General features: G+C 28.4%; 1 protein-coding gene and 1 pseudogene across 1 annotated transcript; both read left to right on the top strand.

The window, feature by feature from the left end:
* The first annotated feature begins 11,247 nt into the window (after window positions 1–11,247).
* On the top strand, window positions 11,248–12,522 carry LOC149059973 (uncharacterized). The gene is made up of 2 exons (XM_089227243.1): window positions 11,248–12,034; window positions 12,152–12,522. The coding sequence occupies exons 1-2, from the start codon at window positions 11,248–11,250 to the stop codon at window positions 12,520–12,522; spliced, it is 1,158 nt and encodes a 385-aa protein (XP_089083369.1).
* Window positions 12,523–12,833: 311 nt separating this feature from the next.
* On the top strand, window positions 12,834–18,267 carry LOC149059972 (uncharacterized; annotated as a pseudogene).
* Window positions 18,268–25,023: the final 6,756 nt, after the last annotated feature.

Raw genomic sequence — 25,023 nt, 5'->3', positions numbered from 1 at the left:
ATCCTAATACATATATAAACAATTGCATAACATTAAATATAACAAACATTAATAATATAATTAACCAAACCAATTCACATACTTATTTTTTTAAGTAATGATGTACTAACAAATATGTTACTTGTTAGTTGTCAAAAACATTGATACATATATTATACTTAAACTGTAAAGTACAGTTTTTGATTGTTGGTATTGACACATAACTATTATAACTCCACCTAGTAAGAGTAAATCTCAAATATAAATATAGGTATACCAGCAATTGTTTCTTGAACAATATTTGGAATAGGAAGATATCTAATTTCGTTTTGGTGACCAAAGTGAGTCTTACAATATGTGACATCTATATTGATCAGTCCAGCAACAGTTCTTATAAAAGAAGGGCAGCATTGATCTAAATCATTAAAAAATAAAAATTATAAAATAATGTGTTGTATAAACTTATAACATTAGCTTTTTACCAATTTTACAAGATCCAGTGATCTTCAAAGCACGTTCTCCTTTCCCTTTGGATTTGAATACTCCAGAACGATGGCAGTAATACTTAGTGGTAATTGTTTTGTTTGTATTCACTTTTGAGCCTCTATGTTGGACATAGCGTGTCGAAGTGGCCAATTCCTCCTTCTCTTTCCAATCATTAAACTCTACAGTAAATTTTAATGAAATACAAATACCTACTTTACAAACATGAATGGTTTTGCACATAATTTTTTTAAATCCTTACCTTGAAGAGAACCAAATTTAATCTGTACAGTTTCCAATTGTTCACTTGAAGTTGAAGACATTGTATAAATAGTAAATACTGTTTATTTGAATAATTTAAAATATAATATTTAAATGTTAATGTTTAATTAATATTTAAATATTTAAATTATAGCGCTATAACCAATAAATAATATCAACCGATGATGTGATAAGGCAACTGCTGTGATAGTGTGATACTGATAACATAGTGCTGATAAGAGGCGCTGTCTCTAGACGCTCGTCACAACTACAACTAAATTAAATCAGTACCAACCAAGCGTTCAACGCGGAAGGGTGTTCGCTCAGTGGCATTTTTAGAGTTGTGCCGATTGATCACTGATGCAGTTAAATTTTTTTTTTATTTATGCCTTTTGATCCCTAGTGTTTTCAGAGTTGTGCCTTTTGCTATGTAAGAATATTATTGATTTATGCCTTTATATTTCTTTTATTCACATTTATCTTATTTATATAATATGTTAAACAATAATTAAGTTCTTTAATTTCTTTTTTATTTTCAAAAATTAGTTGCTTAGGTTTGTTACATATTGTAAAATTCTGATTTATATTAATAAAGTGAAGAAAAATTTAAAAAAATTAAGGAATGAAATTAGTATTAAAATCAAAAAAGCAAACCTTAATTCGACGAGAGAAAATGTATTTTAAAAAGAAAAAGAAATTAAAGCTGATTATGATGAATCAAATTATATAGGTTATCAATGTCAACAAAGTATTAACTGTCATTTATCATACCTATATGATTTATTAAATAATAATTAAGATATAGTATGGATATGATATGTTGTCAAACATTTCATGACATTTACTTTTCTAAGAAATTATGATTTTAATTTAATGTTTATAGCTATGTTTTTTTGCTTGTAAATATAAAAAACAATTATTATTGAATAATGATGTGTGTTACTATTTTAATATTTTATTACTAGCAGATAGTTTGCAAAAATCTATATAATTTACAGAAACATGACATCATACTCGTACATTGAAAAAGAAATTAATGAAGTATTAAAACAACAGGCTGAAAATGAAAAATATGCTGAGAGAGAAGAGAAAAATTTAAAAAAAATAATGAATGAAATTAGTATTAAAATCAAAAAAGCAAACCTTAAGTCGACGAGAGAAAATGTATTTAAAAAAAAAAAAGAAATTAAAGCTGATTATGATGAATCAAATTATATAGGTTATCAATGTCAACAAAGTATTAACTGTCATTTATCATACCTATATGATTTATTAAATAATAATTAAGATATAGTATGGATATGATATGTTGTCAAACATTTATGCCCTGTGATCAAGACTTTGCCATGATAGAGAAAAGAAAAAAGAAGGTAGCTTCCATGGTCCCCTCAGATATAAAAGAGTTGATCCAAAGTTCTAAATTAAGCAATCCATTCGAAGTTGTCGACATTGAAGATGGAGATATTATCGATTTCAACGTAATGGCAAATCAATTTCTGAATACCACAAAAATGGGTATAAGTAACGTCACAGGGATTAAGGTCACAATGCAGTCATTGCTTAAAGGCTGTGTTTTTACTAAACTCACATACGGCAATATAGAGAACTGGCAAGAAATTAAAGTTGCCAAACGTAGCGTAAACTTTATGAATATCCCCGAAGATTTACCAAAAGTGAAGACTGGCCGCATCATAGATGAAAAAAAGGCAAACGACCTACTAAAGATGTTGGACTATTTGGAACCGAAGTACCGCGAATTCTACACACAATTGTGTAGCCAAAAATAAAAATATCATAATATTAATTATATTAACAATATTAAACATATTAATTATAATAGCTATTATTTTAAACCAAAATAAATAAATTTCTTTTGTCTCATACACCGATCTCTAGCGTACTTTTCTTACACTGCCTTCAATTTTTATTGCAGAAACGTAATTTTTTCAGGTAACATAAAACCAGGCTCATTGAAAAAAACGATGTACTAAACATGCACATACACCGACTTCAATGGTCTATATACAGTTATTTGTCGCTCCTGAAAAATTTCGTTTTTGTAACATACACCGATCTCCACGGGATTTTATGACATTTACTTTTCTAAGAAATTATGATTTTAATTTTATGTTTATAGCTATGTTTTTTTGCTTGTAAAAATAAAAACAATTATTATTTAATGATGATGTGTGTTACTATTTTAATATTTTATTACTAGCAGATAGTTTGCAAAAATCTATATAATTTACAGAAACATGACATCATACATCGAAAAAGAAATTAATGAAGTATTGAGACAACTGGCTGAAAATGAGAAATATGGTGAAAGAGAAGAGAAAAATTTGAAAAAATGATTTACGATATTAATATTAAAATCAGAAAAGCAAACCTGAAGTCGACTAGGGAAAATTTATTTAAAAAAAAAAGGAAATTAAAGCTGATTATGACGAATCAAATCATATAGGTTATCGATGTCAACAAAGTTGTATATCGCATTTATCATACCTATATGATTTATTAAATAATAATTAAGTTCTTTAATTTCTTTTTTTTAAAACTAGTTGCTTAGGTTTGCTAAATATTGTATGATTTATATTAATAAAGTGATTACAATATTATTATTGTTTATTATATTTTTTTTTTCATTTAATTTATTTTCAGCTTAATTATGAAAAGAAAAATGGTGACAAAACGTCAGCGAATGACATATGCTGATGAAGGAATATTTGATATTGAAAGATTTAAAAAATGTTCAAAAACTTTTATAGTTAAGAATAATTTAAAATTTTTAGACTACACTTTTTTTAACTATACTTTAGACAAACTAATTCCAAAGTTAAAAGAATCATGTCTACAAGCGTCTATAAAATTTTATTTATATGTAGATAGTGTATATGAACGAATTATCACACAAGAAGTACAGGATATAGCATTTAAAACCTCTAATACACTTGCATGTAATTCCTCTGATTTTAATAAATTACTGGGTAAAATGTTCAAAAAATTTTTAAGTGAAGAAGATAATTTTTTAGCAAAAGCTTCTATCTGGTCACTTAAAACAATAGATGCATTACAATTGAGAATTAATATAGTAAATCCTCTCAAAGGAGGAACGTATCTAGATCTTCCTGAATATATCAAAGATAAAAGAGCAGTCATAAATGTAAAAAATAATGATGTTAAATGTTTTAAATATTCAATACTATCAAAGTTTGATAATCGTTCAAATAAAACTTATTTTAATAAGAAATATTTTGAAATGTTAGAAAAAAAAAGTTTTGAACATTGAATATTAGGTACCTCTCATAATCCTGAGGTGATTGTACATTATATTACTTAATACTAGTTTATAAAAATACCATTCTCTTTTGTCCATGTAAGAACATGTTTGTAGTCTTTCATGCAAATTCTTATTACATTATTATATGAGAAGTCTATTTGAATATATACATTCTAATTTATTTTAGATTATATTTGATATTTTAACCAGTTAATATAATGTCATGTTCATATATAATCATTTTTTTTTTTTTTTTTTGGAAATGTTTTTAGGTCATCGCTCACAAGAGTTAAAAGTAAATAGTATATTTTATGATAACAATATCAGGAAGCCAACTACTAAAACAATTTAATTTACATACCCACGATTTACAAGGACCTATAATGCAAAGTAAATCGTTTGGAGGAAGTGAAGTGATAATTGAAAGAGAAACATCAGTAGAACGGACAACTGATACTCCTGATAGGTTATCAATTACTAATAGTTTACCACCAATATTAACTAAATAAAAACAAATGTATTAAAACGATTTGCTAATGATACTAGAATTAATAATAGATTGATTGATTAATGATATATATGTATAAAATTTGTAGAAAGAATACACATAAGTTCGTCAAGGGCGCCCGCAAGGAGTGGCAGGGGCGGACAAACTCCCCTCCCCTAGCTTTCCTGTTAGTTGAAATATTTACATCCAAATTAAATATCCAAAAAACCTAAAAATCATTATTGGTACCAAGGTGTGTTACCTATTATACATTTTATATTCTGTAGATATACTTCGTGATAATAGATTTCCGCTAATTTATTATCACGATATACTGTGATTTGAAGTTAGTTACTAGCAATTAGTAGTACTGCAATTGATTATTTGTGGTTTGCGGTTATCTAATCGTTGAACTGAACAGTGTGAATGTGTGATATCTAGTGATATCTAGTCTTATTCTGTGGTGATACTATAATTTAATGATAACAAATTTAAAAGTCAAAATAAACGGATACAGTTGTAACTTTTAAGTTGTACCTTTTAAGTTGTACCTTTTAAGTTGTACCTTTTAAGTTGTACTTGTAATGTCAGTAATCGAAATTCGAAAATCAGAATAGTTATTGTTTACAGCAAAGTAATAACAATTAACAATGAATGTCAAAGACTTTTTCGAACAGTTTAGATGTCCTAAACGACGTGTTGAACAATATAACACAATATCAGGTACCTACTGGCTACTAAAATGTTCTAACTTAGCTTAGTTGTATCTTGTAGAAACTAGTTATACCTAAAAAATATAACATGCTTTGATTTGCTTAAAATAGATGAAGTTGCTCATAAAAAGCTGAAATCTGTTGAAAGCGTTGGTGTTGCTGTAGATTCTGATATTGGTAAATCTTTAATTTTTAACCTAACCTAATAAAATAATTGTCAAGAAATATAATATTTTATTAAGTACTTTTTATATAATATACTTTTATTTTGCTTGCTTTGCTTGGAATAGATAATGTTGGTACCGCAAATTGTGTAATAGTTGAAGAAGTTGATGCTTGTAATGCTAATGATACTGCTAAGTCTGATACTATTTATGATACAATTATGGACTCTAATAATGGTAGGTAGTATAATATATATGTTAATACAAATTAAGAACAAATAATTTTAAAGTATGTTGTATCAGACTTGTATGTATATTTTTTTAGTTGGCACACCTAATCTTGATATTGGTTGTTATATAGAAGTTCATTCAATTACAGATGATTTAAAGTACAAATTATCAGTATCACCCTTTAAACCTGATAAGAACTATAATTTTAAGAAAGACTTAGATCCTGGTGCTACGAGGACCTTTCGTATGGTCACATTTAGATAGATATCCTTGGATGGTATATTCACCAACCATCAAATGAATTTTATGCAAATATTGTGTTTTATTTTGTCCGACATTGAAGCGTGGGAAATTTGGTTCATTCATTAAAACAGGATTTTAAAAATATTATCAAATACACGATGAAGCAAAAAAACATGTATCATCCAGATGGCACACTGAAGCTATAACCGCTGCAAAGTTTTTTGAGGACACTATTACACTTAAAAAAAAAAAAATGTTTTTGAACAAATTAACACTACTGCTCAAAAAATTATTAGTGATAATCGAGTAATCCTTAAATCAATCACTCAGACATTAATATTTTGTGGTCCCATGACATTTCGATTAGAGGTAAAGAATTAGATTCTGGAAACTTATTAAAATTAAGAATGGAAGCAGGAGATACTGTACTAACCAAACATTTTGAAACATGGTCATCAAATTCTAAATATACATCTCATAGAATACAAAATGAATTGATAAGTATTTGTGGTAATATTATATGTAATGAAATTGTAAAATGTGTAAATGACTCAATGGCATTTTCTCTAATGGCTGACGAATCAGCTGATATCGCTGGTAAAGAGCAATTATCTATAGGAGTGCGTTATGTTACTCAAACATATGATATAAAAGAAGAATTTCTAGGGTTTGTAGAACTTCAAAAATTAAATGCTGAAGCAATTGCATCATCCATAATCCAGTTTACAAGTAGAGTTGGTCTAGATATGTCAAAATTAGTAGGATTAGGTTTTGATGGATGCTCTACAATGAGTGGAAAAGAAAATGGCGTTCAAGCTCTAATAAAAAAACAATATCCAATTGCATGTTTTTTCCATTGCGCATCTCATAAATTAAATTTAGTGGTAAATGACCAAAATAGCCTTCCTGAAATCCGCAATTCAATAGGGACAGTCAAAGAAACAATTAAATTCTTTAGAGAAAGTATTTTAAGGCTTCGATTAATTTCCAATATCCCATTGCTATGTGAGACTAGGTGGTCTGAAAAATATAAATCTATTAGAATATTTGATAGTAATTTCTTTGAAATCAAATCGGCTTTTAGTAAGTTGGCTACTAACTATGATACAAATTCTGCTACTAGAACAAAAGCCTATAAACTTTCGTGTGCAACATCTACCATAGGGTTTATTGTGTGCTTAAAAATTATAGCCAAGTATTCTAAAATATTAGAGCCAATTTTAAACAAATAACAAGCTGTTGATACTAATTTGCATACAGTACATCAACATATACACTTAAATTTACTAGAAATATTAAAGAAGCATAGATCGATGTCAGAAGAAAATTTTAGTCTGATATTTAATGATGTAAGAAACTGTGCAATTCAATTTAACTTGGACATACAAATTCCACAAGTAGTGTCAAAACAAACTCATCGTCAAAATATTGTTACATCTACTCCTGATGAGTACTTTCGGATTTCTATATATATACCTTATATTGATTCTTTGATTCAATCCTTAGAAATTCGTTTTAGTCCAATAAATGAAATAGCATTTAAATTAGGATTTTTACACCCATCAACTATGTTGAAAATGACAAAAATAAATTTTATTGACATTTTAAAAGAATTAGACAACCATTATCAAATAGAAAACTTAGTAGAAGAAGGTCAAACATGGGTATGATTGTTGGGAGATGATGAAAGAGTCTTCATCAATTAATGAAAAGGAAAATATTTCTTTTTTTTTAAAGATTGTGAATTTTATCCAACTATTAAAAAAAGTATTATTATTTAAATTACTATTCCACCAACAACTTGTAGTATAGAAAGAACATTCAGCACATTACGTCGTGTTAAAACCTGGTTACGTTCAACAATGTGTGAGAATCGTTTATCTGGATTATGTATGTTAAGTTTACATAGAAAAAAAATCGAAGAACTTCATTTAGCTGAAAAAGTTGTTGATGAATTTGGGAAAAATAAAATAAAATTGCAATTTGTGTTCAATTAGTTAATAAAAGTATTTAATTAGTATAAAAGTGTTTGATTATTTATAAAAATTAAGGCTGTCCCCCCCCCCCCCTGAATTTTCACCTGCGGACGCCCTTGAAGTTCGTAATAATGGATTTTGAGTTTTCCATGATACACCGTACAAGTATGGTTTTAATATCAGGTGCAATTTCAAACAGTTTGGACCGATATAAGATAAGGAAGCTTGAAGGTAGACCGTTGTATTTACCATTACCAGTGCATGAAGAAGTTCAGCCAATGAAAAATTTGGAATTACAAGTGGCACAAAGGGAGATCCGTAGGATTTTTAAATGTAAAACAGAACTAAGATATGCTTGCTTGGACCAATTGAATAAAAGTCTTAGAGCAGATGTAAACAGTCTTAATGCAGATTATATAAAAAATTTGGTTTAGTGCACGATTATACACACAATGATGAAGTGAAAAAACGGTTCGAAGAATATGTGCCTTAGCTCTGGTACCTATCGATGAAATAGATGAGTGTTGGTCAATTATTCATGCTGAAGCACCAGTTAATGAAAGTAACTGAAAACGATTTAATTATAATTTGATTAGTATATATAATATTTACTTTTTTTTAGACGTTATAAAACTTATGGACTATTTTGTGGATACATATTTGAATAGTGATGTATGCATGTTTGACCGGAAAATATGGAATCATTTCAACACCGATAGGGCACGTACAACTAACCACCTAGAAAGTTGGCATGCAGCTTTAAACCGGAGTATAAGTCGACCAAAGCCGAACATATTTGTGTTGATAACGGAAATAAAAAATCAACAACAATATTTTGAACTTGATCTACAAGCCCAGAAAAACGGTAATCTAAAACCACTAATTAAAATGAAATTTCGAAAGCTTGAAGAAAGATTAAAAAATGCAAAGGATAGGTAAATATTATAAAATAATTAATTTTTACATGTATAATAGTTATTATATAATTAGTTTTTATTTTTTTCAGATTGAAATCAGAAGAAATCTCTTTAATAGAGTATGTCAATATAATAAAATATCATATAATCATTCAATAATTTTATAACTTTTTTTATTTATATTTACTTTTATATATATATATATAACATTTCTACTGACCATATTTTATACATGAATAATATTTATAATTACTTTTATTTTATATATAATAATTAAATAATGTATCTACTGACTTAATGTATTAATAATCATTTATACATGATACATTTGTATTTACTTTTATTTTTTAATAAGTCGGCAAATTGGGAGCATGTAAATAAATAGTCGGCGAATTGGGATTCGGCAAATTGGGTTTCGGCGACGTGGGAAGACACGATAAAAAATTATATTTTAAGGGATAATAAAATAAATGTATTGATTGTGTGGAACGTAAGTTCAGATAAAATTATTTTAAAGAAATTAGATATAATCGAATTTCCTATGTTAAATTAACATGTTATGATAAATATTTTAATAAACAATTTGTAATACAGATAGTGAAACCAGAAACTAAGCAAATATTATTCGAGGTGAATATAGGAACTTTCGATAAGAAGGGAAGATTACTAAACCTTGAAGAAACTCGTGGATTAATATGTTCAAAGAAACATAAATTAACTTATGCTCATGACCCTCGTACAGACGTAATTTGAACTAAATGTATATTTGATTTCGTAGTTAGAAAATATAAATATGAAAACTTCATAAGTCATTTTTAGTAATAAAATAATAGTACATATAAATGAGAATAAACAGATAACATTTAAATCGAATCGTAGGAATCAGTAAATAAATCATAATGGATAGTGTAGTAAACCGACGGAGTCGCTATCCTATTTTTTTTTAATAACATTAACATATTATAATTACATTCACATTCTCATATTATACTTCTGTCTTCCTAGACCTCGAGAATGAGTTCGGAGTACGTAGACTTCGGCGAATTATTAGAGGAGTCGACCTCGAGCCTAACAACTACAAACACATATTGCGATACCTATCTGAAGGCGATAGATTCATCCACCGAATAGGTGGCTTCTCAGAAGATGGACGACTATATCATAGATATAAACATTTATCGGTATGTGCTAAAAAACTATTTGATTAAATTACGAGATGATTTTTTAAATTATTCTATGAATATTATGAACACGCATATATTTCACTTCATTAAACGTAATTATCAATACAACCAGTGTTGCCGTTTTAGCCATTTAATGGCTAGTTCTAGCTTATTTAGATACCCATTTAGCCACAAATTATAGCTTATAGCTAGAATTTATTACATTAAAACTTAGCTTTTACTAGCCATTGAACATTAACATAATATAATTTAATATTATTTTATTATTATTATAACTTAATATATATTAATATTATTTTATTATCTATGTTCGTAGGCTACCTGTCCTCTCGTAGTAAGATAAGCTGATTAATTTGGTTGACAGTTTATAACGTTCTTATCATAGGTTGTCGGGCAACCAGCCATACTATCTCAAATCGTGTAGACAACACAGATATAGATAATAATATCTGCGATAGACAACGAACATTTTTTTATTCTCACAGAATAAACCAAAGTAAACCTAGTAAACTAAAAAGTAAAAATATACTTTTGGAATAAACTAATAATAGTAAACAACAAACATCATTGTTGATTGTTATTGTTATTGTATAAATATTTATTGTTACTTGATAGTTGATGCCCAATGCTCAAAATTTAATTCAATATTCTATGTAAAGTCTGTTGTAAAAGTATGGGTAAAACACAATACACCCAAAAATTCAGGGAAGAATGGCTCACTGATCCATTATTTAAAGATTGGTTGATGAAGATCGAACTAGATCAAAATAAAGCTAGATGTAGGTTTTGCAAAACTGAGGTAGTCGCTAAACGGTATGATCTAGTTCAACACACAAAAACCAAAAAACATATAGAGGCTTCAAAAGCATTTGCAACCTCAAGATCCATAGCAAATTATGCAAAACCTACTTCATCAAAAACAAGTGACGCAGAAGGTACGTTAGCATTGTTTATAGCAGTTCATTGTTCCATTCTTACATGTAATCACTTAGGAATTTTGTGTGAATCTAAATTTATTGATTCTGAAGCTGCTAAGAATATTAAACTACATAGAACAAAGTGTACTAACATAATAATAAACATTTTGTCTCCACATTTTGAAACAAGTCTGCGTACAAGCATAGGTAATCAGCCATATAGCATTCTAGTAGATGAGTCGACCGATATAAGTGTTACAAAATATTTAGGAATTACCATAATGTATTTCAATAAGGACTTAGGACAACTAACTTCTACATATCTGGCTTTAATTGAAATGGAGTCTTGTGATGCTGAAGCTATCACAACTGGTATAAAAACAACTTTAAAAAACAAAGGATTGGATCTGTAATGGTTGGAATTAACTCCGGAGTCTATAAAAAATTAAAAGAAGACATACCAACTTTAATTCATCAACCTTGTATATGTCATTCTCTACAATTAGCTATATCAGCTGCAGCTAGCGAACCCTTACCAAGAAATATTGAATACATGATTTGTGAAACTTATAACTGGTTTTCCCACTCAACTCTCAGACAAGCTCAATATCAAAATTTGTTTAGAGCCATAAACGATGGTCATGAACCATTGAATATTGTTAAAGCTTGTGATACTCGCTGGCTATCTATTGAGACAGCAGTTAGTAGAATTTTAAATCAATGGTTGGAGTTAAAAACACTTTTTGGAATCGCAAAACTGAAAGAAAAATGTTATGCTGCAGATATTCTACACAATATGTTTGTTGATGATAGAAATCTTGCATATTTGACATTTTTACACCCAGTACTTGAAGAGGTTCAAAAGGTCAATAAATCATTTGAATCAAATATAGCTGATCCGTCTAAATTATTAAACGATTTGATTAACCTAATTAACTCAATAGCCAAAAGGTTCGTTGTACCTGACTGCAGGCAAAATGCATTAACTTGTAATATGGACAGCTATGTAGCTCCAAATGTTTACTTTGGTTTTGAATTCAACCAAATATTAAGTAAGCTACCCCTAGATGATCAAGTAATTTTAAAGCAACGTTGTGTACAATTCTTAAAAGTCCTTCTAAAGCAACTTCAACAATGGTTGCCTAAAAATGTAGACATTTTGGAAAAAATTTCTTTAATATCTCCAAAGTCAGCTTTAAGTGTTATTAAAGAACCATTAACATCTTTAGCTAAAAATTTTCTATTTGAAGCAAAAATAATAGATAAAATTAATATTCAATGGAACAATCTCACTAATATCCATTGGATTCAAACAGATAAGACTATTTCTTTTTGGAATGAAGTATGTGACTATAAAGATGCCAGTGGTTCGAATCCATTTGAAGAACTTTGCAATTTAGCAATGCGTTTACTAGTTTTGCCATGGTCTAATGCGGATGTTGAACGTTTATTTAGTCAAATGAATATCGTGAAGACCAAATTGAGGAATAGAATGGGTTCTAAACTGTTGGATTCCATTTTAACTATAAAAAGTGGATTAAGGAGGCAAAATATGTGTTGTGAAAACTATTCTTTACCTAAAGATGTGTTAAAACAAATTGCAATGCCCAGTTCCTCTAAAAATACAAGTGGAAATCTGACACAAGAAGAAGAACACTTGCTCATGGACTCTCACTTAGATTTATAGATCTTGTAACGAGCTGTGACTTTATCTATATTTACTTATGAGTCCCTGGTAGTAATATCATAATAATAATGCTGAAGAGCAGCGGCGTAGTGCTAATAATAGTAATAATAGTAATAATGCATATGACATTATATATCTCACTACTCATATAAATATTCTTTTAAGTAAGTCACGCAGGAATTGTGTGTTTTATGTAAACGGAGATCGTGTTATAATGTTTTGTGTAAGGGACATCCGGTTAAGTGTCGCGTGTAGCCACACGCCACAATCACACGCACCATATAAGACCATGGGAGTTGCGTAACATAGATATGACCACTGGAGTAGGGACTAGGGATTTCTCTACAAGAGGAGCTCGTAGACCGTACGATAGTCAGACGAACTTATCAACAACTATCGACTGGAAGCTGAACACACTAGAAGTCACATCTCGTTATTACCATTAAATAAATTAATTGAACTTAGTAATTTTTTCCAATATTATTAATTATTGGACTTGTAATAAATAAAATATTATTCAAAAACATCAAGTGTTGATTATTCCATTCAACTTCTTGACAATCCTAGAAGGGCTCGTTACAATTTGGCACTGTGGACAGGGTTGTTTCAAGAGGAAAAAAGAAGAATACTTAGAATATTTTTGAAATTATTTTCGAAAATTTTTCTTCTTTCTACTTCTAACGGAGGTAATTCATATCCGATCACCGTGAGAGACAGGCCATCTTCCCACGACTCCGTGAAAACGAAAACCCAGCAGTAGCAGTCAAGGAAAATCAAGGAATAAGGATGGCATCATCATCATCATCCGTCAATTCAGCCGCTTTGGTGTGAGTATTAGAATAAAGTTGTGAAAATTAGTTTGTTCGTCTCCTATGGTATTATTGACCATAGTATAGTTTTAATTAAGGAATAAGATTGGGGAATAAATAATAATATTAGTTAAAAATATAATAACAGAAAGACAATTATAATAATAATTTATTAAATTAAAAAATTTTTTATTAACCATTTTATTGAAATAAAATAAAATTCTAAATTACGCAAATTAAATTTAAATTTCTACGCTAAATTTTTAAAATACTTTTAATACTTTAAATAATTTAAATATTTTAATAATTAAATTAAATTTAACATAATATAAAGAATTAAATAAATAATAAAATAATAAAGAAAAGTCAAATTAAAATAAATAAAGTAATTAAATTAAATTAAATATTTAAAACAAGTTTAAATATAACGAAATAATTAATGAAATAATTTTAAAACTAATAAAATATAGTTCAACAAATTGTAAAATTTATAAATATAAGGAAAAATTATTTTAATTCGTTCGCGTATTTTTTTTTTTATTTTTAAAAAAAAAAAATAAAATTTTTATAGTGTACACTGTACACTAAAACATAAAATAAAAATAAAAATTATTTTTATTTATTTCCCTAGTTAACAATTGTTGTAACATCGAATTGAGAATTTATAATTGAGAGAATTTAATAATAGAGAATATTGTTAAATTGAGAATTATTGTGAAGAATTTATATTTCTTAAAGGCAGAGAAGTCCTTATATTTTATTTTGAGTAAAAGAGGATTATTATTGAGAATTTATTAATTATTGTTTTAAAGGCCGTGAAGTAAGTCCTGATATTTGAGAAATTTTTTTTTTTTAGACAATTGAAGTCTGTGTTTGATTTTATTATTGTAGGCCGTGAAGTAAGTCCTGTTATTTTGTGATTTTTTTTTGAAGATAAATGAAGTATATTGTGAATTGTTTAATTGGAATTAATTTTATAAGGCCGGAATAAGTCCTTTTTGTAGAAATTTTGTGTATTATTGAGATTTAAATGAATTAAAGAGAATAATAATAATAAGGCCGTAATAAGTCCTTAAGTAAAAAAAATTTATAATTGTGAGAGATAATAAAAAAAAATTATATATAAAATAAATAATAACGAATATTGTTATGTGTAGGAATTTATGATTTTAATAATTTTGAGTTGAATAAAAATTATATATAATTAAATATTATTTAATAAAATTAGTAAAAATAAATAAATAGGAAATAGAATTAATAATTAATTTGAAGCGAATAAATAATAAATTATAATTGATAGTAAGTTGAAAAATTTGAGTAATTAAAATATTTACGTATTAGAAGTATTAATTGAATATGATAAGAAAGATTAACGAATAAAGAAAATAATACATTAGAAGTTAAGGAAACAAATAGTAAAAATTTATTAACGGAAGAATTACAGGAAATTAAGGAACTTGTAAAAACTGAACCCACTAACGTTACAATTGATAATAAAAACGTAGTAGATATTAAAGATAATAAAAATAACGATAAAGTAAAAATAGTTGAAAGTGAAATATTAATTGATTTAAGTACAGAAGAAGGTTATCAATATTCAGTAGATTTAGATAGGGAAAAATATTTGAAGTCATTAAGGGAAAAAGATTTATTAAATACAAGTATAAGACCAATTTTAGTTAACGAGATAGAATTACGACAAATAGGAACACGTACCAAGAAAGGGTTAATAAATACTCAATTAGAACCAACTAAACGTAATACAAGGAAGGTTAATAAAATGGCTACAGTTACTAAAGTTTCTTTAGACAAGATTACAGGTATGATACCCATATGTACAGGTGAGCGCGATGTACATCAATTTATAAGAGCTTGCGATTTAGCATGTTCAATGGTAGACAAGGAGGAATTATCGATACTTACTAAATTTATAAATACGAAATTATTTGATAAAGCATTAGAAGTGTGTAGATATCCCTATATCTATATCTATATCCCACGTATCAGAGTGGGAAGGAATAAAATTAATTTTGTTAGACGCTTTTGAACCACAGAGAACAGCATCATCTTTACAGGTAGCGTTAAATTCGGTAAGAATGAGAAATAACGAGGACGTTAGTTCTTATGCACATAGGGTAGAACAATTATATTTTAATTTATGTGTAGTTAGTACAAAAGACAAAACGCCTGAGCAATTTACCGTAATAACTGACCAATTAAAAGAACAAACATTAGTAGTATTTTTAAAAGGTCTAATTCCAAGTTTAAGAAAGATAGTAAAATCACGTAATCCTCCTACACTTGAATCTGTTATGCAGTTAGCTAAAGAGGAAGAATCCGAACTTACATCCGATTATGACGCGTATCAGTATTATGGAAACAATAACGCGCGAAATGGAAATGATAATGGTGGAAATAATAGGCGAAATAACAATAATTTTGAAACAGTTAATAATAGGTACGGACATAATAATAACAGAAATTTAAATAATAATAACAGACATTTTAACACTAATAATTATCCGCGACAATCTTATAATCAAAGACCGAACAACAATTTTATTAGACCACAATTTAATCAAAACCAAAATTTTAATAGACTAAACAATAATCAGAATCGAAATAATTTTAATAATAATAATAGATTCCCACCACGTAATAATAACTATAATCGCAATAATAATAATTATCCAAATAATAACGTATTGAGTAATATAAGCTGTTACCAATGCGGAGGAAACCATTACGCACGGGATTGTATGCAAGCGTGAGGTATAAATAATACGCGTAATCCGAATGCACATAATAATTTTACGCGACCAGCGATAAATCATAATACTGGAGTTGTAAAATGTACATATTGTAATATAGTAGGTCAAGATATATCGAGATGTTATAAGAAACTAAATTCGGAACAAACTAATAATTTTTCGGGAAACTTAAATCGATCGAACGAGGCAAGTGGCGCTCGCCCGATAAATTTAATAGCCGCTGTCGAGGAACAAGTTGCTTATACTTTGTAACTGTTATAAATGATAATCATGTGTCATGCCAAAGTGTTAATATAAAGAAGGAATTTATAGATTTACTTTTAGATACTGGAAGTGATGTTAATTTAATAAAATTTAGTACTTTGATACCAGATACACTAGTACATGAAAATAAAAATATATATTTAAAAGGAATTAATGACAAAATAGTACCAACAGTAGGTTTAGTAAAAATAATTTTAAGATTTGATGATATTAATATAGAAACTGAGTTTCAAGTGGTTTATGATTCGTTTCCAATACCTAAGGATGGTATTTTAGGACAACAATTTTTCGTCTCGTCTAACGAATTTATTAAAGAAAGATGTAAAGTTTGAATGGAATGAGGAGTGTGATAAAGCTTTCGGTAAATTAAAGCATGCATTATGCACTGAGCCTGTATTACAATATCCCGATTTTACTAAAGAATTTATTTTAACGACCGATGCCAGTGGAAAAGCATTAGGTGCAATATTATCACAAGGAGAAATAGGAAGGGATTTACCTATAGCATATGCTTCTAGAACCTTAAATAAAAGTGAACTTAATTATTCTACAACAGAACTTGAATGTTTAGCTATAGTATTCGGAATAAAACAATTTAGACCATATCTTTATGGGCGAAAATTTACAATTTTGAGTGATCATAGACCGTTAGCTTGGTTATTTAATTTGAAAGATCCGTTATCAAAGTTAGCTAGATGGAGAATACAGTTAGAACAATATAATTATGTAATAAAATACAAACCGGGAGTACAAAACGAAAATGTAGATGCTTTATCGAGAATGTACACCATAAATGAGATAAAAGAAGAGAGCTATAATAATTTCTTAGAAAAATTCGAAACAACGTTGATAACAAATAGTAATGTTAAGGAAGTAAATGGAGTCACCTATTAGAGTCACCAAACGAATATCATATAGTAACTGAAATCGAAAAATATTATAATTTTAGAACAGGAATTAATAACGAAATAAAACAGAAGTATGGAGATCATATAATTTTAAAATCTAATAAAAACGTAGGTGAAGTAACAAAGGTGAAATATAACGATAGATTTATAATATTTTTAATAACCAAAAGTAAAACTAAACAATTAACTACATATGAAAATCTATATACTACACTATTAAATTTAAAATATTTCAGTGAAAAACATTCTTTAAATAAACTTATAATGAACCAGTTAGGAAGAAAGGATGGATTAGAATGGACGAAGGTTAGAGCTATGATCCGATATATATTTAGAAACACAAAAATATAAGTATTAATCTGTTCAAAATTAGAATATACTGAGGAAGAAAAATTAACTATATTTAAGCAATTTCATGACTCTATTTTGGGAGGACATGCAGGAGTAGGAAAAACCATTAAAAAAATACGACGGAAATTTAATTGGCCAGGACTCAAGGTTGATGTTAAAAATTATATTAAAAAATGTGAATCTTGCCAGAAAAATAAAGAAACAAATAGAAAAATTAAGCAGCCTATGGTGATAACTTCCACAAGTTCAAAACCTTTTGAAAAAATATTTTTAGACATAGTAGGACCTTTAGTCACAACAGCATCAGGGAATAATTATATTTTAACTATGCAGGATGATTTAACAAAATATTCTTTAGGTGTACCATTACCTAATCATACAGCAAATACAGTTGCTGAAGCTTTCGTAATAAATTTCGTTTATATTCATGGAATACCAGAAACTATACTAACAGATCAAGGAACTGATTTTCTTAGCAAAACATATACAGAGGTATGTAAATTATTAAAAATTAATAAAATAAAAACTAGCCCGTATCACCCACAGACCAATGGAAGTTTAGAAAGATCGCACAGAACTTTAGCAGAATATTTAAGACATTATGTATATAAAGATTTAAATACATGGGATCAGTTGATCTGATGTTCTGTTGAATTATATACGAATAAAGCATAAGGTATTAACCTTATGCTTTATTCGTATATAATTCAACAGAACATACATCTACAGGTTATCAACCATATACATTACTATATGGAAAAGAATTAAATATTCCAGTAAATTTGAAAAATAACCCAGAAACCAGATATAATTACGATGATTATCTATATGATCTGAAACAAAAGATGCAAGAATCGCATAAAATTGCTAAGGAAAGATTAATTAAAAAGAAATTAAAATCTAAAACAAAATATGATACTAACGCACATAGTGAAGAATTACATGTTAAGGATTCTATATTATTAAGAGATAATACGCAGAGAAATAAATTGAATTCTTTATGGAAGGGACCATATGAAATTTTAGAGATATTAGATACAGAGAATATAATAATACAAAGGGGAAGAAATAAGGTTACTGTGCATAGAAATGATGTGAAAAAATATTATGAAATTATAAAATTAAATTAACTGAGTTGGTAAAGAAATAATATTAAGAATATAGAATATAATTATAAGAATATATTATAAGTAACATAATGAAGTAAGATTAAGATAAGTATTACAAGAGAAGAATTAGAGTATGGAAAATTAAAAAAAAATGATATTTAAAAATTAATGGGAAATAAATTATTATTTTAGGGAAAAACAAAGAAATTTCTTATTGGAATTGGAATTGGCTATTGGAGGAGAACCTCACTCTATTAATATTTTAGGTCCGGATGAGTTACCAAAATGTTTATTGAGGCATATAAGTACAGCAAATCATAATTTACTCGAACCATTTTCTAGAACCAAGATGAGAGAGTATACTAGAAATATTGCACGATTTTTACATGATATGACAGAAAACAGGGGTTGGTTAGATTATTCATGTTGTGAAACTTTAATGGATTTTAAGGAATTCGTACAAGAACCTAATTATATACTAGAGTATGAGAGAAATGATTAATTTAAAAATGATATAACATTATAGATTATTGGTTGTAATGGCAGTCAGAGGACAGGAGATAATCAATGAAGTTATGTTGGGAACAACTGTATATTATAAATATGATGGGTATGTCACGATAAAGAATGTATCGGGTGAATCAGACGATGAAATTGTATTATCTAATGTAAACAATTGTAACATAGAATCATTACGTATAAAATGTACTCTGATAAGAGATCCGCCGGTGTTTTTAGCAACACTAGTAGAAAGAAAAACAAAGCACCAGGCCCAGACAGACTAAACACAGAACTCCTACAACAGACAGATGGTGAAATAAAGAACGCTCTGTACGAACTGTTATGTAAAATATACGAGACTGGAATAATTCCGAGAGATTTTGGATGCAGTAGATTAGTCATCCTACCAAAAAAACCAAGAGCCAATCAATGCGAAAATTTTCGGACCTTAAGCCTGATATCGCATGTAGCTAAATTACTGACAATAATTGTAAGTAAAAGGATAAGTAAAAGGATAGAAGTTAGATTAGACAACGACCAATATGGTTTCCGGAAAAACAAAGGAACCAGGGAGGCTATTTTAGGTCTGAGAGTAATACTTGAAAAACAAATCGAGAGACAAAAAATCACTTATATGGCTTTTATAGACCTAGAAAAAGCATTCGATAGCATAAATTGGACAAGTCTCTTTAAAATTTTGGAAGAAACAGAGATAGATTTTAAAGACAGACGTATTCTCTATAAAATTTATGAAGAACAAGAAACCACTATCAACATTAATACAACAACAGTGACTGCTAGAATCCAAAAAGGTGTGAGACAAGGGTGCCCACTTTCCCCTGCATTATTCAATGTATTTATTGAAAAAGCAATAAATGTCATAAAGCATTGGTTAGAACAAAAAGGAATCGGAGTGAAAATAGGAGGGGTACTAATAACCATGCTTCGCTTTGCTGATGATATAGTCGTTCTCACAACATCTGAGGAAGACCTACAAGCAGCATTAAATGTAATGAATTTTACGTTTAAAGAATATAGTCTGAAAATAAATTCAGCTAAGACCAAAACCTTAGTATGCTACAAGAAAAACGTACCATCTATAAATATAACATTAGAAAACAAAGAAATTATCCAGGTAGACCATTTCAAATACTTGGGCAGCATTATAACAGACGACGGGAAATCAATTAAAGAAATCAGAAGCAGGATAGGTCAAGCAAAGAACACATTCCTTAAAAAGAGAAAAATACTAACATCAAAAAATATGAACATAGCAACGAAGAAACGGCTCATAAAAACATATGTCTGGAGTGTGGCATTATATGGAAGTGAGACCTGGACAATTAATAAGAAAGAAAAAGATATGTTAGAAGCTCTCGAGATGTGGTGTTGGAGGAAAATGCAGAGAATAAGTTGGACTGATAGAAGATCAAATGAAGATATCCTGAGAACAATAGAGGAAAATCGAACACTGATAGACACCATAAAGAAAAGGAGATGGCAGATGATAGGACACACGTTGAGGCATGGTGACGAACTGCATAGTATAATAATCGAAGGTATGATAGAGGGTACAAGATCAAGAGGAAGACCTAGGACGAAATACATTAGTCAAATAATGCAGGATGCAGGAGTCACTTCCTACAGGGAGCTTAAAAATATGGCGAACGATAGAGAAAAATGGAGAAGTCATTTATTGTGAAACATTTGTTAAAAACCAATCTCCGGATTGAAAAACAAAAAAAAAAAAAAAAAGTAGACATACCATTAACATATTATATGCAAAAATCTTGCGTAATATACATAAAGAGTAAAAATGATACCAAATATGAACCTATTAAAATGCCAATAACATATAACTTTCAAAAATTTAGAGAAGCAGATAATGCATTAAATGAAACAATAACTAAACTTGTTAATCAAACTACCAATAATGATACAAATAACAATAACAATGTTCAAACAGAATCCAATTTCGCTACTACTAATTTAATTAAAATTAATAAAACCAAGGTTCATACATCAAGTACATTATCTGTAGTTACGCATGAAATAATGGAGTCGCAAGAAATTGAAGGTATTACCAGTGAAAGAGCAAAGAATAATGAATTAACAAGTGTTAAGCAAAAAATAATATTGTATATGATACTACTATAAACATAAATGATAATGAAATGAATACAATGGATTTAACTGTAGAGAATAAAATTGAAAATAAAACTAAAAACAATTATGAGGTAAATTATGTAGTATACATTGTGTTTGGAATGTTTATGATGACAGTTATGGTTGTGACAGTAGTTACAATATGTGAATATAAGCGTATAACCAGAAATAGGCAATTGACGCATCAATCATATGTATTATCAGATATGGAGGATATAGAGTTGTAAAATTACTGTAACTAGTCATTTATAATATAATAAAATATGGTAAATATAATTAATATGAGTATAAGAGTAGTATAATAAGTGATCAAATATTAATATGAAATAAGTTTTAATGTAATTTAATATGATTGAGTGATTAAGGACATAGATACCATTAAAAGTGTATGGATACAATGAGTTGGAGAATTAGTATATTTTAAATTGTAGGGACATGTATAGATGACCTATAGTAAACATTATACATGTTACCATAAAGATTTATATTTAATTGTGAATGTCATGTTAAGGGATTGTATTTAATAATTATTATTACAATTATTTGTTGACGTTATTTATGTAGGTTATTCTGTTTGACAATCATTCAAGGACAACCACCATATAATAATGAAGAATTTAAAAACGAAACCAGTATATTCTACGAAAATCAAGGCGAAATGAGAATTATAGGGGCACATTGGGAATTAGTCACATATGAGGCTATGAGAGCAAAAGTGGCCTAACCCACCAAATTTTGAAAACGCAAATATCGTTTTTTTCGGCTTATATGTTTCACTCTAGTGGTGTTTGATGCAATCTAAAATTTAGTTCACAAATATTCCACTAGATTGAAGCACTTGACCTAACCTAAAAAATGTTTTTATTGGTCGAAATGAAATGCAATAGTGGCCTAAGCCATACAAAACACGTGCACTTGATAAGAGTTCTCACAATTTCGCGCGCTCCCGTCTAGTGATATCTATTATCTATATTTCATTATCTTAACTACATAAGTTTTCACGCGTCATTTCATCTATAGTTATTTTAGCTTATATTTTGTTTGTGAGCAAGTTTCCATAAACATTTTAAAGGTACTTTTTGCAAAAATGAACGCCGACATCGAGAAAATATTGAATGGTTAGTAGTTATAAATTGTATAACAATAAGTAAGCTTGAATAGTTACCAGCAATTGTTAATTTTTAATTTGTATTGAATAAATGTAAAAAATATGCGTAATATATTTTAACAAATCGCAAAAAACTATAAAGTATTGAGTATACACAAATTGAGGTAGGTATTCAACAAAAATAATAGAATCAATAAATTATTTATTTTAATAATTAATTTAGTAAATATTATTATACATTAATTTGTTTATGCAATATATTAAATTATTACCAACAATGGTTAATTTTTAATTTGTATTGAATAAATGTAAAAAATATGCGTAATATATTTTAACAAATCGCAAAAAACTATAAAATAATGAGTATACACAAATTTAGGTAGGTACCTATTCAACAAAAATAATAGAATCAATAAATTATTTATTTTAATAATTAATTTAGTAAATATTATTATACATTAATTTGTTTATGCAATATATTAAAATTTTAGTGTTAATTTATAAAGTGTTAATTTATACATAATCGAAAAAAAAATGTAAAGACATTATTTTAACGACTCATTAAACTATTATTATTTTAATTATCTTAGTCGTATTGTTAAATAGAACTGTTACAAAATGTATAATGTAGGTAATAATATATTTTATTCATCAGAATGTGTTTATAAATTAGAACACAATATTGATTTTTTAGAATTTTTGGGAAGCGATTCAGATATTGATGGTGATTTTAGTTCAGGCAGTGATTCGGATTTTAATCCAATAGTTGTTGAAGAGGCTAATGACTTGGATGCTGAGTTTATGGATGGACTTGAAGTTTTTGAAACAGACAATTCTGCAGAGGTTACAACTAACTCATTTTCATTAAAATGTAGGAAAAGAATGCGTAATGAAGGGAACTGGGCACGTAATGACAGGAAAAAAAACGAAATATGGGACTGGTTTATTTAAATACTAAAAACGTTTTGGTCAATGCAAAAACACATCAACTTATTGACAAATGCTGCAGTGATCATTGTTACCGACAATTTAGCGAAAATCAACAAAAAAAGATTTTCGATAGTTATTATAAAATAGGAAATTTTGACCTACAAACTGCATATTTATGTGAACTTATTAGTGTAAGTGATAAAAAGAGATGTTATTCTACAAGCATTGAATCTCGAAGAAATAAGTCAAGGTGGTATCATCTTCCTGACACTTCCGGAAATCAGAAACGAGTTTGTAAATTTTTTTTAAAAAATACACTTAAGGTTTCAGATGGTAGGATTTCGAGGGCTTTGGTAAACAAGCCTAAAGGAGAAACTCCTCCAAAGGATAAAAGGGGTCGCCAAAGTTCTAAAAACAAGACGTCAGATATAAAAGTAAACGAAGTAAAAGATTTTATACATCGATTTCCTAAATATGAGTCATTATGCGAGGCACAAAAGTCTGAATAGGCAGTACCTTTCACCAGATCTCAGTGTGGGAATTATGTATAAACTGTATAAGGATGAAAAACTAAATAATGCTGTTAAACTAAATATGTTTAGGAAAATATTCAATGAAAATTTCAATTTACATTTTCATGCTCCAATTTCGGACTCCTGTAGAAGATGTGATTCGTTTAAAGTTAACATTATGGCGTGCACTAATGATATAGAAAAACGAGAGCTTGAAACAGCGAGAGAATTGCATCAGAGAAAGGCTGAAAGTGCTAGACAGGAAAATGCGCGAGGATGCAGAACTGGCTAAAATCGGTAACCATAACTTAACAGCTATTGCATTTGACTTAATGAAAACTCTCCCAACGCCAGTTTTGTCAACAGGAGTGTGCTATTACAAACGTCAACTATGGACCTACTGCTTCGGGATTCACAACCTTGCGACACAAGAGGCGGTTATGTATATTTGGAACGAGTCTATCGCATCTAGAGGTTCACAAGAAATCGGGTCGTGCCTGATGCGCTACATAAAAAATTTTGTTAAAACTGAAAAACTTATCATGTACTCGGACCAGTGTGGTGGGCAAAACAGAAATATTAAGCTTTCATTAATGTGTAACTATATAACTACAAGTCCAGAATTTAAGGTATCCCAAATTGATCATAAATTTTTATGTAGTGGACATTCCTACCTACCTTGTGACCAAGATTTTGGATTGATCGAAAAATCAAAAAAGTACTATCCAAACATTTACATTCTCGATGACTAGAAAAGTGTAATAACAAGTGCAAGGAAGATAAAACCATTTAGGGCCGTTTTATCAATCACCAGTTAAATGTCTAGTTAACTAATCTCAGATAATAACTAACTGTAGATTAAAAATATTATGATTTTATCAAATATCTTTGTACTAAGATTAACTATTCTAGCGTATAACAAACCGAAGATTAATTAACTACCGAAATGCATTGATTGATGTTAGTTACATCAGTAATATGAAAATGTTTCTAACTTCTATCAATGAATTGTTATCTTTTATCATGATATATTTATTTTGAGTGATACGCTTACATTATCTGACATATTCTT

This window comes from Diuraphis noxia, unplaced genomic scaffold (assembly GCF_037042655.1).
Source record: "Diuraphis noxia isolate RWA-SAM2 unplaced genomic scaffold, SU_Dnox_SAM2 contig0001, whole genome shotgun sequence".
In the NCBI taxonomy this organism is placed as follows: Eukaryota; Metazoa; Arthropoda; class Insecta; order Hemiptera; family Aphididae; genus Diuraphis; species Diuraphis noxia.
This window is presented reverse-complemented; position numbering and strand designations above follow the sequence as displayed.

Bases quoted from the DNA above. Each gene is read 5' to 3' on its own strand.
- LOC149059973 (XM_089227243.1), top strand. From the start codon at position 11,248: ATGGTTGGAATTAACTCCGGAGTCTATAAAAAATTAAAAGAAGACATA. The intron at 12,035-12,151 runs GTGTTATTAAAG...GGATTCAAACAG, and splicing joins ATCTCCAAAGTCAGCTTTAA to ATAAGACTATTTCTTTTTGG.